Raw genomic sequence first — 14,816 nt, forward strand, 5'->3', positions numbered from 1 at the left:
GATTGTCCTGTCTGCTTTTTCAAAGGGAGAGTTGTGGTGCGCTACATGGGATTCATAATGGTCGTCAAGGCCCACCTATCTCACACCTCCTATTTGCAGACGATAGCATCTTCTTTGCTAAGAGCGATTCTCAGATTGTGGATTCATTGGAGGCAGTCCTCAGTTTATACTGCGCTGGGTCGGGCCAATTGATCAACAAGGAGAAATCATCGGTTTTCTTTGGGAGGCACTGCCCGGTTAATGTTAAGAGCAGAGTTAAATCGCAGTTGGGCATCAACAATGAGGCTTTTCAGGATTCCTACCTTGGTATGCCCACCGAGGTTGGGAGATCGCCGACGTGCACTTTCAAGTTCCTACCTGACAAAGCTTGGCAAAACATTCACGGCTGGTCTGATCGGCCTATGTCTAGAGCAGCAACTGAAACTTTGCTAAAGTCAAAAACACAAGCTATTCCGACCTTCATCGCCAGTTGTTTTCCGCTTCCAGTAGCTACGTGTGAAAAGTTCCACCAGATTGTGGCCGATCAATGGTGGGGACGAGAAGATGGGAAAAAGAAAATTCACTGGCGTTCATGGGATTGGCTCTCGACACCTAAGTCCCTTGGGGGCATGGGTTTCCGCGACATGGGGTTGTTCAATCAGGCGATGCTTGGGAAGCAAGGGTGGAGACTTCTTACTGCTCCTCTTTCGCTCTGTGCGCGGGTTTTGAAGGGGAGGTATTTTCCAAATGGTGATTTCTGGAACGCTTCGGCTCCTCGTACAGCCTCAGCGACATGGCGTGCAATTCTGCATGGTCGTGATCTTCTGAAGATGGGGATTCAGTGGGGTATTGGGGATGGAAGGAGTACTCACATTTTGACTGACTATTGGATCCCCTCCATCCCTCCTGCACTTCTCCGGCCTCTTTACCCCATACCTGCTTCAGCCAAAGTCCACTGTTTGCTTGATGAGGAAAGTGGGACTTGGAATGAGGAGTCAGTGAGGGCCTTCTTCTCGGATGATGTGGCCAACAAAATCCTCCAAGTTCCAATCTGCAGCATTGGCAGCTCTGATTTTGCTCGCTGGCCATTTACCAAACTGGGCGAGTACTCTGTTAAGTCTGCCTACAACATGGCGAGGACGTCTGGCTTCCTGACAGCCCGCAACTGCAATGGTAAGGGCCAACACTCCGAGTGGCATTCAGAGGAGAGATTGTGGAAGGAGTTGTGGAAAGTCAAGGCTCCAAACAAAATGAAGATCGTGCTGTGGCGATTTGCTCACAACTGCTTGCCTTCGGGTGAGCAAATGCTTCGACGCCAGGTTCCGACGCGGACCGACTGTTGTTTCTGCGGCCGGCAGGAGAGTGTTGAATATGCACTGCTGTTCTGTGCACACGCTCGAGCAATTTGGGATGTTCTCAAAGGGTCCATGGGGATCAAGCTGTCTCGATCTTCCTTTGCGTTGCCGAAGCAGTGGTTGTTTGATTTTCTCTCGCGCGGATCCGAGCGTGATGCTACTATAATGAATATCATCTTTTGGCATATATGGGAGGCACGCAACTCTGCTAGGAATGAACCTGAAGCTCCTCATCCCCAACGCACGGCTGCAAGGGCGCGTGCTTACTTGGAAATGATCTTCCAGCACCTGTACAAGCCTACCTCTGCAACTAGGCGTGAGACCCCTGCTTCCAGCTCTATGTGGTATCCGCCGCCGCCAGGTACGCTGTTGGTTTCTTCGGACGTTGTTGTTTCACGGGAGTTGGGTAAATCTTGCGCTGGTGTGGTGGTTCTGGACCACTCCGGTCAATGCATAGCTACTGCTTCTGAACTTCTGAATGGTGTTACTGATCCTGAAGTGGTGGAGGCTTGGGCTCTTCGACGGGCGGCGAGGTTGGTTCGAGATGAGAACTACACTGATGTGATCTTTCACTCGGACTGCCTTTCCGTAGTGCAAAGGCTGAATTCTTCATCCCGTGACCGCTCCTTTGTGGGATCAATTGTTGCTGATATTAAGATGACAACTAGAGCTCTTTCGTCTGTGACTTTCAAGCATGTTCGTCGGCATCGCAATGTTTTAGCTCATGTATTAGCTAGATCTAGTTTGAACTCTTCGAGTCTATGTATTTTTCATTCTGCTCCGGATTGTATCCGGAAGACTCTTTGTAACTTGTTTGCTTAATCAATAAATGCCGACGTTCTCTCTCAAAAAAAAGGCGCACTTATGAAATCTGGAATGGATAAGTACCCGGGGTTTCACCTTCCTTTTATAGTTTCCCTGATGGACAAATTTCAGGTCAGGTGTCCCCTCACAGGTCAATTTTGAGAGCACCCACTTACAAAATCCTCTCAAACATGTAAGCATGTCACCTCATGGTGCAACATGCATGAAAAAGACTCACCTCAACATGCAAATATGGATGATAATTTGAACTCTATTACGCTGTTTATATTTGTTAAATATTTTATATCTATATATTAATCAAGGGGAATTGTAATTTCCGAACGTTCTCACCTTGTCGATAGATCCGAACGAGTCGATCGGCTCCAGCGCTCCACCTTCCGCCCGCTTTTCATTTTTCGCAAAAAAATGAGCAGCAGTGAGATCCGATCCTTGCACCTGCTGCGTGCATTCTCCTATCGATAACCAGCCCAGCTAACTCTTTTATGTGCTAAATGGCATGTTACATATTCTTTTATCGTATAACTTCTCCTTTGCATCTACACCAAAAAAATAGAAAATAAATTTGATGTGTGTGTGGGGTGCCTTTGGACTCGGACATGAGTATCTCATAACTAAGCTATGGCCCATTAACCAGCTCACTTAAATTACTTTTGTTGTCTTACCCCCCAATTTCATGCTTTTAAATAGCATGTTGGGTACAATAGGCAGTTTTCATATATAGTATTAAAAACGCTATTTTGTCTCTCCATTATAGTAGTAGGTCTCGTTGTCTTGTTCCCATCTACCATTCTTAAGAAGTTGCTCCCCACTACTTCCTATTCTCTCATCATGCACACCGTCCACATCATCGATGTGCCACATCGTTGCAAGCTGTCCATGTCATCAAATAGGTCCACGTATTAAATCGATTTCAGTTCCTTAAAAAAAATTAAAACGATTTCTTCTTCTCTGTACCGACGCTTCATCCCACTCTTTTAACATGGAAGACGAAACCAGGGCCTCTCCATCTTCCATCCACTATCCCATAGGCCCTTCATCTCTCACATGAGCCCTTTGCTCCGTGTCCATATAATGAGCGTGCTCTCGGGTCTCTCAAATTTCAATCCATCGAGCCCTCTCTCCATCCAGAAAAAATCCAGTCCTTTCCAGGTGGTTGTGGCGGCTATGTGGCAATCGCCTCTCTCCTGCTTCGGAACGATCGCCGGTCTGCCTCGGCTCCGGCCTCACACCACCCGTCGTCCAGCAAAAGAAAAATACACTCAGCCATGAAACCAACGAGAACATGCGAGAGAAGGGGGGGAGGGGAGGAGAGGATCTGGGTCGGGATCCCAGGCGATGCCGATGGCGAGGAGATCTTCGGGGCGCGGCGGCGGCGGGCCGGGGGTGGAGGTCATGATGGTGATGGAGCTGGCGGCGGCGGAAGACAACGTAATCATCATCAACCGCCCCGACCAAGCTGGCCTCGGCTGCAACCTCTACATCAACATCTCGAGTTCGACCTTCGCATCTCCCGCACCGGTGATCCCCTTCACATCCTGTCCGGAAGTTACATAAGTTACTGTATTACCTATGTTCCCGCTGCACCATTCTCGCGTCTCTGAAGTTACTGTATGCACGTTGTTAATCAGTAGCAGCGGTTCAATCATAAGCATAAACAAAAACTGGCAAGATGTTGTAACCTGTTCTACAGAAATCTTGTCCTGTTGCTGATGGACTCCTCCGACTCTGGCTGCTGGTCCAGTTGCCTTCGACAGCTCTCCCGCACCTTGGTTCGCTCTCGCCCGGACAACCGACCCGGGTCTCCTTTCGGCCACAGAGGAACAACCTGGTAGCGAATATTATTAGGAGTCCTTTTGCTTCAAGACCTGAACAGACCAACAATTGCAAGGGCTTCAATCTGATGTGTTGTACCACACGGTATTCCTCTACCTGCGTATTCCCACGAATCCTATTTCTTCCATACATATGTGCCTTTCAGGATTCGCTTCTACTATTTTTGTTATGTTTAGCCTTCTGCCATCTAATGCATGGCGTGTTAATCCTTCTTTATATCTTGCAGCAATCAATAATGCATGTTACATCGGTTGGTTTTTTCAGTTACATTTATGCGGAAACTATCTGATTGAGTTTAGCTGATGGCTACAAAATGTGGGATTATTTCTGACAGTAGGGTGCTTCAATATCTGCATCTTACAATTTGTTGCAATGCTAATGGCTACATGACGTGCCATTATTTCTGTATCTCTTTGTTCCAACTGTTCCAGTGTAATGTGATGATGGATTAAATATAGTACGGTACAATAGCTTGGCATGGAAAAATGAACAGGTAGCTTTTTCAGTCCGAGACAACTACCCTCTTTGGTGATTTAGAGTTATAAATTTTATATATTTCTCTATTGTTCCTATGAAGAGTAGATGATGACGCTGTTCCAAACAACAAAATAAAAGAAGCAGGCATTAGCTTTTGTTCTGCCCAGGTTAAATTTTGAACCAGGATTGACTTTATCCTACATTAACAATTCCTCCCTGTTTTAGTTAGTGCAATTCCAAGTTAGTTATTCCAGGAATATCTGCATGGATTATACTCTATACCATCTCAGAATCTTTATTCATAAGAAATAGTGTGAAGCTAGCAACTTAGGCTAAGGTGTGAAAAGATTGTCTAATTTACCTACTCTACTGGTGCTGGATCACGCTTTTAAAAAATGGTACACCATTATTGCATTTGTACTTCAAACTCAAAATTTTACAGAGGCAAAGCACTGCGTTCTTGGCAAGAGATTACCCTTTTAACTCTTGCTCTATTACTCGATATATGTTCATGTATTTATCTGAGAGTTCTTTAGAAATATACTAGTAAGCTTGCACGTGCAACGCACGTCTTAATTGCCACAAAATAATTATGAAAATAGTTGTCTAGTTTTACATAGTTTTTTTATCTACACATGTTTCTTCTTTTTGTGAATTTTTTTAATCTACACATGTTTCTTCTTTTTGCGAAAATTATCTACACATGTTTCACTAAATAATAGTGTTTTTAGTAGAAGAAAAAACTAATTCACAAGGACAAATGAAGAAGGTGCAAATAATATTAAAGATTAATAAATGTATGTAACAAGTGACCGTATGTCCAAGTCAGTTTGCGTGTCTGATTGAAGTCAATCAAAAGTATATAACACATGTATACTAAAGAGGAAATGGTATAAAAATATAAAACTATCTTGTAGTACGATAATATTTCATACACCACAATATGCTTCTTTTTTATCATTATTACCATAAAGAAAAATCAGTAAAAGGATACGACAATGACACTCAATGCCATTCATAATACACTCATAGTAAATTCTCAAAAAAAAATCATAGTAATCATATCGTTCAGTGCACGTATTGACTGATATAGCTAAAGCTAAGAGTATTTAAAGCAAGAAAAAATTAGGACATAGAATGGTTTCACTTTGTTGCTTTCCATTGGACGGCCAAAAGGGCATGGCCTTACTCCTTTGACGTGCATCTTTGATGGCCTTACAAAATGTTGTTCTTAACAGAAAAATGTTCCCATTCAAATAAAAATAAAGAATGTCACATGTTCCCTATTTAAACAAGAATAACACATGTTCTTTGCTAGAAATCATGCGTGCAATGTTGGCCAAAAGTATAGTATGAGCAATACCATCAACAAGTACGAGGGGATAAAGAGTGAGCAAACCAAATACATAATAATGTGAATTGCAAGTGGTAACTGTCTCCAGTAAGTTTGAATTGTAATTGGTAATACTCTCTGCAACATGTCCTCTGGCACCTTGCAATAGAAAATATGGCATGTATATTCACATTCATATGAAAAGCTATGGAAACTGAAAACACACCAAAATAATGCACAATCTGGATGTATTGGTTTTTGTTTTCACATTTTGCTTCCCAGCACAAGTACCAGACAGGAAGATTCAGATACATGCAAAACGGCTTCTGTGTGCACATACGCCTTGAATGGTAAAAAAAAATATAGATCTGTTTCCTAGAAAGGAAGAACGCAGTGAGGACACAAATAAAAATGAATGTTGAGAATAGAAACAAATATAAGAATAGGCTTTCAGCGAAAGTTGTATTCTTGTAGAAATTTTGCTGAGCATTAGATAGTCCATCACTATAGTAAATGTGGACATAAAGTGCAAGCCATAGAAGATACATTGTGCTGGTCGGGTTGTGATCAATCAAATCACCGAATCAAAAAATATATCAGCCTGTGAACACTGCCTGTTACAGCTTGGCAGGCACAGATGCACAACTTTCTACCAGTATTTGCAAAGGTGCACTCGCAAAAGGTCAACAACTGTTTTTGATCAGGTGTACTAAAAAACACTTAATAATTTAGCTGCTCTAGTTGCATAGATATCAACAATATGGAATAAAAGGAGTCTAGAATTTCAACAAATGATACAAAGCATTTGGGAGAATGCAAGCCACTGACTCTTGTTATGAGTCAAGAAATTTAGCTGATCATTTTTTCTTGTCGTGGACTGGGATGTTGCATTCTCGGAACACTGGCATGTTTTCTATTTGTTTTCAGATATTATATATACCCTATCAACTCAAACTCGATTTTGCATTTTTTTAATTCAAATTGTTTTTATCTGAGTTGCAGAAGAGTGATTGACATGTTGTCAAGCAATATGACCAAAGTTCCTTTGAGCAATCGTCATAACACACTCCACTTGTGTTCCAACTTCCAAGTAATTCCAAATGTTACCTCCAGTTCAACTCCAATTAAGCTGCAGTTGCATTCTTCCAAGAATGGCTGCATCCACATAAAGAAAAGGCATTAGAAAGATTGGATCACTGACTTCTATAAAATAGATCTACACGCTTTGATGTATGCTGTTATGTGAGGAACATAAACCTGAATGGAAAATTGGAGAAACAATAGTAAAAAATAGTTCCAGTCAAAGGTCCACTTCTCATCCCATTGAGCAGATTTCAATAAAAAGTAATGGAAACATTAAAAAAAAGAGAATTAGAAACATAAAGTAGAAATTCACCTGCTCAACACTATGCATGAAATATTTGTTAAGAATACGGCGCATGAAATATTTGTTAGGAATATGCATAAGCTAAACCAATGCCAAATTCTACCATGTGGCATGGACTATGGTGTCGCGCAACACTTTCAACTTTGATGTGAGGATAATACTGACCTAGAAACTGTAGGATGAAGTTTAGCCATTGGATAGAGAATGGATCCAAATATCAATGGAAATGCTGCTCCAATCGGAATCTCGGCCAGCATCTTAGAAGAGAGATATGGTCCTAGTGCATAGGAACCCTTTGCACGTTCCTGTCAACTATAGCTCGTTCTTTCGGGAAAACCCCCACCGTCTTTGTCAGAGCAGCCATTGCTGTGTTTATGGCAGCCACCTAACTCGTGAAATGAAAGAAAACAGACAGTTATAAGATATGAGGAGGTGCTCAGGCATTTTTTAGAGAAACTGTTCTTTAAGAAAAAATGGGAACAGTTATAAGATAAATCAAATATCAGAATGTGTTTGTTCCATAGATTCAAGACATTCTACCTGAAGAAGTCCCATCCTATCTTGTATGGAAGTTTGAGTTTTCCCCATTCGCCAGAACACTGATCCAAATATAATTGTTGAAGTAACATACATTCTTGCTCTCACTTTGTTTGTTGGTCCATCACAAAAAGCCTGAAATACTTCTCAGAATCAACTAATAGATAGTCAATCTTCAGGTAAACAACCATTTAGATTTCAGGCAGCTAAGCTCAGATATCTCGAAGCTACCCAAGCTAAGATTCGAAATTCAGAAAATAACCAATCTAGAAGTGTTCAATTTATTTTGTTCGCGTCAAGAGCCCTTTTCTTGTTTACTTGGTTTACTTACACATTTCATGCAGTAGTTACATGTTGCAGCTACATCAGCCACAGAGTTGGTGAAAGCACAACATGCCACCAAGTGTCAACTTACAGTAAATATTGAAAAGATAGATCCCCTGAATTTGCTACAGTATAGGTCCGGTTTATTTTAAGCTAAACACACACGCCAAAATAACCTATCAACGAATTTCAAGGCAGAAGTAGGAAAAAAGCTGGAAGACACTATCAGACAAGGCTCCGTGAAAAACATGCATCCATGCTCTCTTGAATATCAAACGAAATTGTCTCCACCAACCACGTCTTTGCTTGCTAGTGGACTTCTGAGCAGGTTTGGTAGAAAATTCAGAGCCCTCCGACTGTGTTACTGGACTGTTAAATTCAGTAATTAGAACCTTATTTGAAAAATCATCAATTAGGTTCTCAATCCTTTTATGTGATGACTGTACACTTTCAGCTGAGCTATAATCAGTGGAAATGAGATCAGCCAAGAACTCAGCGGGGTTCTCATGACCTGGCCATTGGTACCTAATGAAGTAAACAAACTCAAGTTAGTAATCAGTAATAGTACAAGTGCAGAATAAGATATGGGCTGAAAACAAAGCAGTTAAAATAGGCCTGAGTTATGTTCCACGGAGTAAACAGCTAAAAATAACTGTGCAAAAATTCCAGCATCGTGAATGTTCGATTTCAGGGCTCTCCTAACAAGGATACATATAGTCAAATGATAAATTACTTAAGCTTGAAGCAAGTGTGAAAAATCAGACGTACAATACAACCTGAACTGCTGAAAACATGAAGGACCAATGTATGCCTATGGATGGAGTACTTCCCTCTATGCCTACTTATGTAACAATTGCTTCAGTACCGTGTTGGCCACATGAATAATACTAAAATGTTGACACATCACCATATCCATCATCCATGTGTATAACAATCGATCGTGACATGCTACAGTGTCAAATACAAAATGACTGAGATGTGTTACCAAAATCCAATCTATGCCTGGTATTACTTAGCCCTGCTAACTATATTATAAATTAAATAAGTGCAGTACATACATTTGAGATATGTGGAAATCATGGAAAATATTATGTTTTAGAGAACACCAAATGACAGATAGGAATGTAAGTGATGACAGAATAACAACCCTAATGACGCAAAGTATTTTAGAGGTTCTTCTTTTGCCGGCCCCATATATACAACTTCTCCCTCTGAGAGTAGCACAATGTCATCACATTTGCTATAGACTGAACCTCTCGGCTGGTGTATAGAGCATATGACCGTGTGCCCATCTTCTGCAAGCTGTCTAAGGGTCTCCATCACCTTCTCTGACTGGAATGCATCAAGGCCTAAAAGAGAGTAACAAACATACACAAAGTTCATGTGCTATCAGTTCATATTTTACAGCTGGCATACCAAGCTATTAAAAAGAACTCTAGCTAATATTCAGGAGAGGGTCTCAGGAGAAAAGGCTAATCCATGTGAAAGTTCAACAATTCAACAAGGGATCCCACCTAAAAACGGAAAGTTGCAAGAACAGTGTGTCTCATTTTTCTTCACGGGACTGTGGGTGATACTTTGGTGGATTGTCTTGCTTGAGAAACAAACTCGAGAATTAAATTGATAAAATGATGGTTAACATAAAACGTAGACAACTGCAGTTGTGAGGTAATCAGGAAAAGATGCAAGCAGGTCACATACCAGGCCAGTGACTGTAGACAACCTCCCAGGCTTATTGGCCTATCTGTTTTCCTCACAAGATCCACATAATCACTTCACTGAGCCAAGAAATGGGATCACTTATTGATAGTTAAACATGATTTCCTGATCATCAGCTCACTTGTTAGGTTAAAAATATATATAAAGATGGTTATTAGATCAGCATGCCTTGTTTCTTGCAATATTGGTGGCAGATGGAGGCTGATACTTGTGATGTGCAGTTAAATGATTTAATCATTTAGGGGAGATTTGATTTGATGCCTCTGACTGACTATATCAGGCAATGGATACTGAATAATCGCATCATACTTTGAGATAGCAGTAAGGTTAATACTTTAGCTTATTTACCAAATTACATTACTTGCAAAATATTTACCTATTTACAACAGGAAATCGTATATGTATCAGTATTGATGGAGCTAACATTAAACAGTATAATCAACATGTCTAGCTCAGAGCCCTCTTCCTATCATTCCATGATATACATGCTTTTATCCTGAAGTTTGCATCTACTTCGCTATGTCTATTCAGATCAACTTAAGGTTCTGGGAGTAATCAATAGTAAAGTTGGCGGTGTAGAAAAACCAGGATCATATGTATACGTTCAATTTCAGACCACAACATGGCCTACAAGGAGGGAATTAGCTAGGCAACGGAAGAAGCCTGAAAGGTAATCTTGATTAATTCTAAAATAGCAAACCATGATGGATGCCGGTGAGCTGCCTAAACGAACATAAACATTGTTCATCACAAAAATTCAGAAATTTGTCATTCACTAATGGAGCACACACATGCCAGGGATGTTAAAGAAATGGGGAACATCGTACATCATTAGAAATATTCATGCAATATTGAGAAGCTCAATTATTAAATGGTGCAAACAAAGTAAGCAGAATCTCAAGTAAATATGAATATGTGACGAAAAGGACCTTAGATGTTGCAGATGTTGATGAGTGGCAATATTCTGTACCTGTAGAAATAAAGTATGCGTAGTTAGGGAGGAAGAGGAAACTGAATTTTTTTTCATTCTGTCAAAATTATATATTTTAAAATGTCATTCAGTTTTGCCGCATATGGTTTTTATGTAAACTTTTGAATGTTGAAACATATGTTTCATGAATCTTGAAACATATTAGCTTGCACAATTTTTTTTAAAAAAGTACTAAATTATTTTCCCGTATAAAATTTAAGAAAGCGATAGCAGCAGACTGGTTAAGAGTAGAGGCTTCAGAAGATGTTGCAGAGGTGTGGAAGAAGGTAATACTCAAAAATAGAATTTTTTAGGTCAAATCAAGTTGCATCTCTAACTGGAGATGAAAGGTTTAATGTCATGAGTGTACCAAGCAGAGAGCATCTATTTTGCAAGCAGAGAGGCTGCAGGGTGCCTTTTATGCATTCAACAGAAGGACTAAGTAGATGCATCCTTTTTCACCTCCTATATTCACCATCCGCCTCTCCCATTTTCTCTCTCCACTGCCTCCTCTCAACCCATCCCGGTAAGCCCCACCTTCGCCTCGTCGATGCATACGGCCTTTGCATCACGGTGCGCAAACCTTCATGATCTAAATAGATCTACCTTTCATGTCAATATATAATGCTTGCTCACAGCCCATGACTCAATCTCTTGAAACAACAAAACACGTGGGTTTTAAAAAAAATTAATTGAAACTACAATGTGGTATTTTTTAACTCAAACTACAATGTGCAGATTATATATTTAGATTATTTAGATTATATATTTGAGTAGTTGTGACAAAACAAAACATCGCTGCCGATACTATTGTGGATAACCCAATATAGCAAAACTTTGGCCTCCTTTCCTGTAGTTAGGCAACTTCAGGAGCATAGCAACACAATGGGATGGGAAGGTAAGCAACAAAACTTCAAATGTCTGAGTTGCTTGGACTACAATTTATGAAATCCTCACTAATTCAATATGTCCTCATAAACTGTAACCCTTTTAGCGCTGAGTGTGGCATTGGCGTTGGATCATGATAATTCACATACGGCAATTGTTCCAGAATAATTGTTCCTGTTGTGTGGAAGAATCATGTATGTATGCACTAAAATAATCATAACCAGAAGGATCATGTATGTATCAGATTATCTTGTGTGGAAAGAACAGAACCACAAGCATGTTGTTCAAACAATGCACACTTGAATGTAAAGAAAACTTACTGGCTCAGATGAGATCGTTGGCGGCAGAGGAGGAGCAGAGGAAGGCGGGCGGCGGAGAATAGGATCGGCGGGCGGAGGGCGAGGATGTACAGACTGAAGCGAAAAATGATGCAGATGAAGGAAAGATTCACCAGGTTGAACAAGCCTTGGAGTGGTCAGTACAAAACTGGAGCCTGACGATTGCTATGTATGTATCTAGCCTCTACAATTTTCATGAACAGAGACAAAGTTCAGAAGATGTTGGTACAGAGCAAAAACACAGAGTTGAGATGAGCAAACAGTGTTGTGTGTCACGCATCCAAGCAAGCATGCATCTAAAAATTTCAGTTTTCTCACACCCACCAAGTACTAATAAATTAATTGAAGTTGTATGTAGATTCGCAGAAATCCCTCCCTGCTGTGACCTGACCTGCGTGCATCTGTTGTCTCAAGAGCAGAGCATCGGTGGTCTTCCGTTCCGTTGCAGGTGCTGCACCTGCGTGCATCTGCATCAGGGAGGGAGGGTGTGAGTGAGGGGAGCCGCCAAATCCAAAACAATCAAGAGTCCAGTTGGGAGAGGAGAAGAGGGACCTTGACGACATCCAGGCATTCCATGGCGGCTGCAAACGGCGGCGGAGGCTTGGCCGTGGAGCGGCGGCGGAGGCTTGGCCGTGGATGGGCGGGCGGCGGCCGGCGGCGAAGGCCCGACCATGCTCTGGTCGTTGGGAGGAGGAGGTGCGGGGTGTGGGAAAGGTCGTCGTGTGGGGGTTCGTGCGTGCGTGCCGTGGGCAAAGGTCGTGGTGCAGTGGGTTTTTTCGGAACGGGTTAACCCAATGGTATTGGTGGGTAATTAAAGTATAAAACGTGTTTGATGTTTTAGAGGAATGTAGGCCTTCAGCTTGCAGGTTTGGATAGATAGGATGACTTGGTTCTCCGCCCTCTCTTTCTTTTATAGGGGTAGTAGATACAAGTGTACCCGCAGCAACGTGCGGGGTATCATCTAGTTTCTACCATGTCCGAGGAAAGTAAATAATGGGCTGGAAAATTAAGAGCATTGAAATGAAAGCACGCAATCTTTGCTCCCATTATGATAGCATGTTTCTCTATTTTAAGGCCAGGAGCATGCAACCAATGCACGTCATCGAGCTCCTGTACTTGATAACTTAGGTACAGAGGCCATGATAATTTTTCCCTATGGATAAAAGTTGTTGAAAATTGAAAGCACAAGTGCTCCCTAGGTGGTTTTGATAATTGATGACAACATATCTCTTATTGGACTAACATTTCTATCTAGCATGTTTCAGATAAGTTCAACAATGGAGTGGCATGGACTAAAGGTTGTGGGAACTTCTTCAAAATGCTAAGGACAAAGGATTGGCTAAAGCTTAAAGCTCAAGACTCTTTATTTTACATTTTAATGATCCAAGATCACATTGAGTCCATAGGAAAAGCTAATACTATCAAGGAGGGATGAGGTGTTGCTTAATGAGCCTCTTGCTTCATGTGCTTAATGATATGCTCCAAAATCCTCAGCTACTTTCCCACTTCCACATATGACCTAAACCCTAATCCAAACTCGGTCCTACCGATTCTTCCTATCCGGCGCCACCGAGTTTCACTTTTCATAAGCCACTGCCAAACCCTAGCAATTCGGTTCTACCGATAGGGATCTCGGTCTCACCGAGATGGGATTGCAAACTCTCTGTTTCACTTTTGTAACTTTTCGGTCTCACCGAAAGAGCGGATCGGTCCCACCGAGATTGCAATGTAAATTCAGTGTTTCCTTTTTGTAACTTTTTGGTCTCACCGAAAGAGCAAATCGGTCCCACCGAGTTTGCCTGACCAACTCTCTGGTTAGCTAATTACCAAATTCGGTTTCACCGAGTTTGTGTAATCGGTCTCACCGAGATTACGTTATGCCCAAACCCTAACCATATCGGTCCTACCGAGTTGCATGGCAGTCCCACCGAAAATCTCTAACGGTCACTAGGTTTACATTTTCGGTCCGACCGAGTTTGTTGATTCGGTCCCACCGAGATTGGAAAACTGTGTGTAACGGTTGGATTTTGTGTGGAGGCTATATATACCCCTCCACCTCCTCTTCATTCGTGGAGAGAGCTATCAGAACACATACACAATTCCAACTCATATGTTCTGAGAGAGAACCACCTACTCATGTGTTGAGACCAAGATATTCCATTCCTACCATATGAATCTTGATCTCTAGCCTTCCCCAAGTTGCTTTCCACTCAAATCTTCTTTCCACAAAATCCAAATCCTATGAGAGAGAGTTGAGTGTTGGGGAGACTATCATTTGAAGCACAAGAGCAAGGAGTTCATTACCTACACACCATTTGTTACTTCTTGGAGAGTGGTGTCTCCTAGATTGGCTAGGTGTCACTTGGGAGCCTCCGACAAGATTGTGGAGTTGAACCAAGGAGTTTGTAAGGGCAAGGAGATCGCCTACTTCGTGAAGATCTACCGCTAGTGAGGCAAGTCCTGTGTGGGCGATGGCCATGGTGGGATAGACAAGGTTGCTTCTTCGTGGACCCTTTGTGGGTGGTTGCTTCTTCGTGGACCCTTCGTGGGTGGAGCCCTTTGTGGACTCGCGCAACCGTTACCCTTTGTGGGTGGAGCCCTCCGTGGACTCTCGCAACCGTTACCCTTCGTGGGTTGAAGTCTCCATCAACGTGGATGTAGGATAGCACCACCTATCCGAACCATGGGAAAAACATCTGTGTCTCCAATTGCGTTTGAATTCTCCAAACCCTTCCCTTTACATTCTTGCAAGTTGCATGCTTTACATTCCGCTGCTCATATACTCTTTGCATGCTTGCTTGATATGTATTGTGTATGTTGAAATTGTGCCTAAACTCCACTTAAACCAAAA

General features: G+C 41.9%; 1 protein-coding gene and 1 long non-coding RNA gene across 9 annotated transcripts; one reads left to right on the forward strand and one right to left on the reverse strand.

The window, feature by feature from the left end:
• Positions 1-3,038: 3,038 nt before the first annotated feature.
• On the forward strand, positions 3,039-12,811 carry LOC125537422. 6 transcript variants are annotated; one of them, XR_007295868.1, is made up of 3 exons: positions 3,039-3,677; positions 3,901-12,134; positions 12,380-12,811. XR_007295868.1 is itself a non-coding variant. In XM_048700735.1 (3 exons), exons 1-3 carry the CDS (start codon positions 3,495-3,497, stop codon positions 12,458-12,460), a joined length of 435 nt encoding a protein of 144 aa, XP_048556692.1. In that variant the 5' UTR covers positions 3,116-3,494; the 3' UTR covers positions 12,461-12,811. The 6 variants fall into 6 exon arrangements, 2 of the variants coding, with proteins under 2 accessions (XP_048556692.1, XP_048556693.1); XR_007295867.1 differs by having other exon boundaries at positions 12,385-12,811; XR_007295870.1 differs by lacking the exon at positions 12,380-12,811 and having other exon boundaries at positions 3,112-3,677; positions 3,901-4,076; positions 4,257-12,282.
• LOC125537423 lies at positions 8,444-12,659 on the reverse strand. 3 transcript variants are annotated; one of them, XR_007295872.1, is made up of 8 exons: positions 12,518-12,659; positions 12,357-12,432; positions 11,948-12,149; positions 10,699-10,739; positions 9,752-9,874; positions 9,565-9,644; positions 9,198-9,399; positions 8,444-8,575 (listed from the first exon to the last, which is right to left on the reverse strand). It is a non-coding gene; the product is annotated as an uncharacterized LOC125537423 (long non-coding RNA). The 3 variants fall into 3 exon arrangements; XR_007295871.1 differs by lacking the exon at positions 9,565-9,644; XR_007295873.1 differs by lacking the exon at positions 9,565-9,644 and having other exon boundaries at positions 12,290-12,432.
• Positions 12,812-14,816: the final 2,005 nt, after the last annotated feature.

This window comes from Triticum urartu, chromosome 2, assembly GCF_003073215.2.
Source record: "Triticum urartu cultivar G1812 chromosome 2, Tu2.1, whole genome shotgun sequence".
NCBI lineage: Eukaryota > Viridiplantae > Streptophyta > Magnoliopsida > Poales > Poaceae > Triticum > Triticum urartu.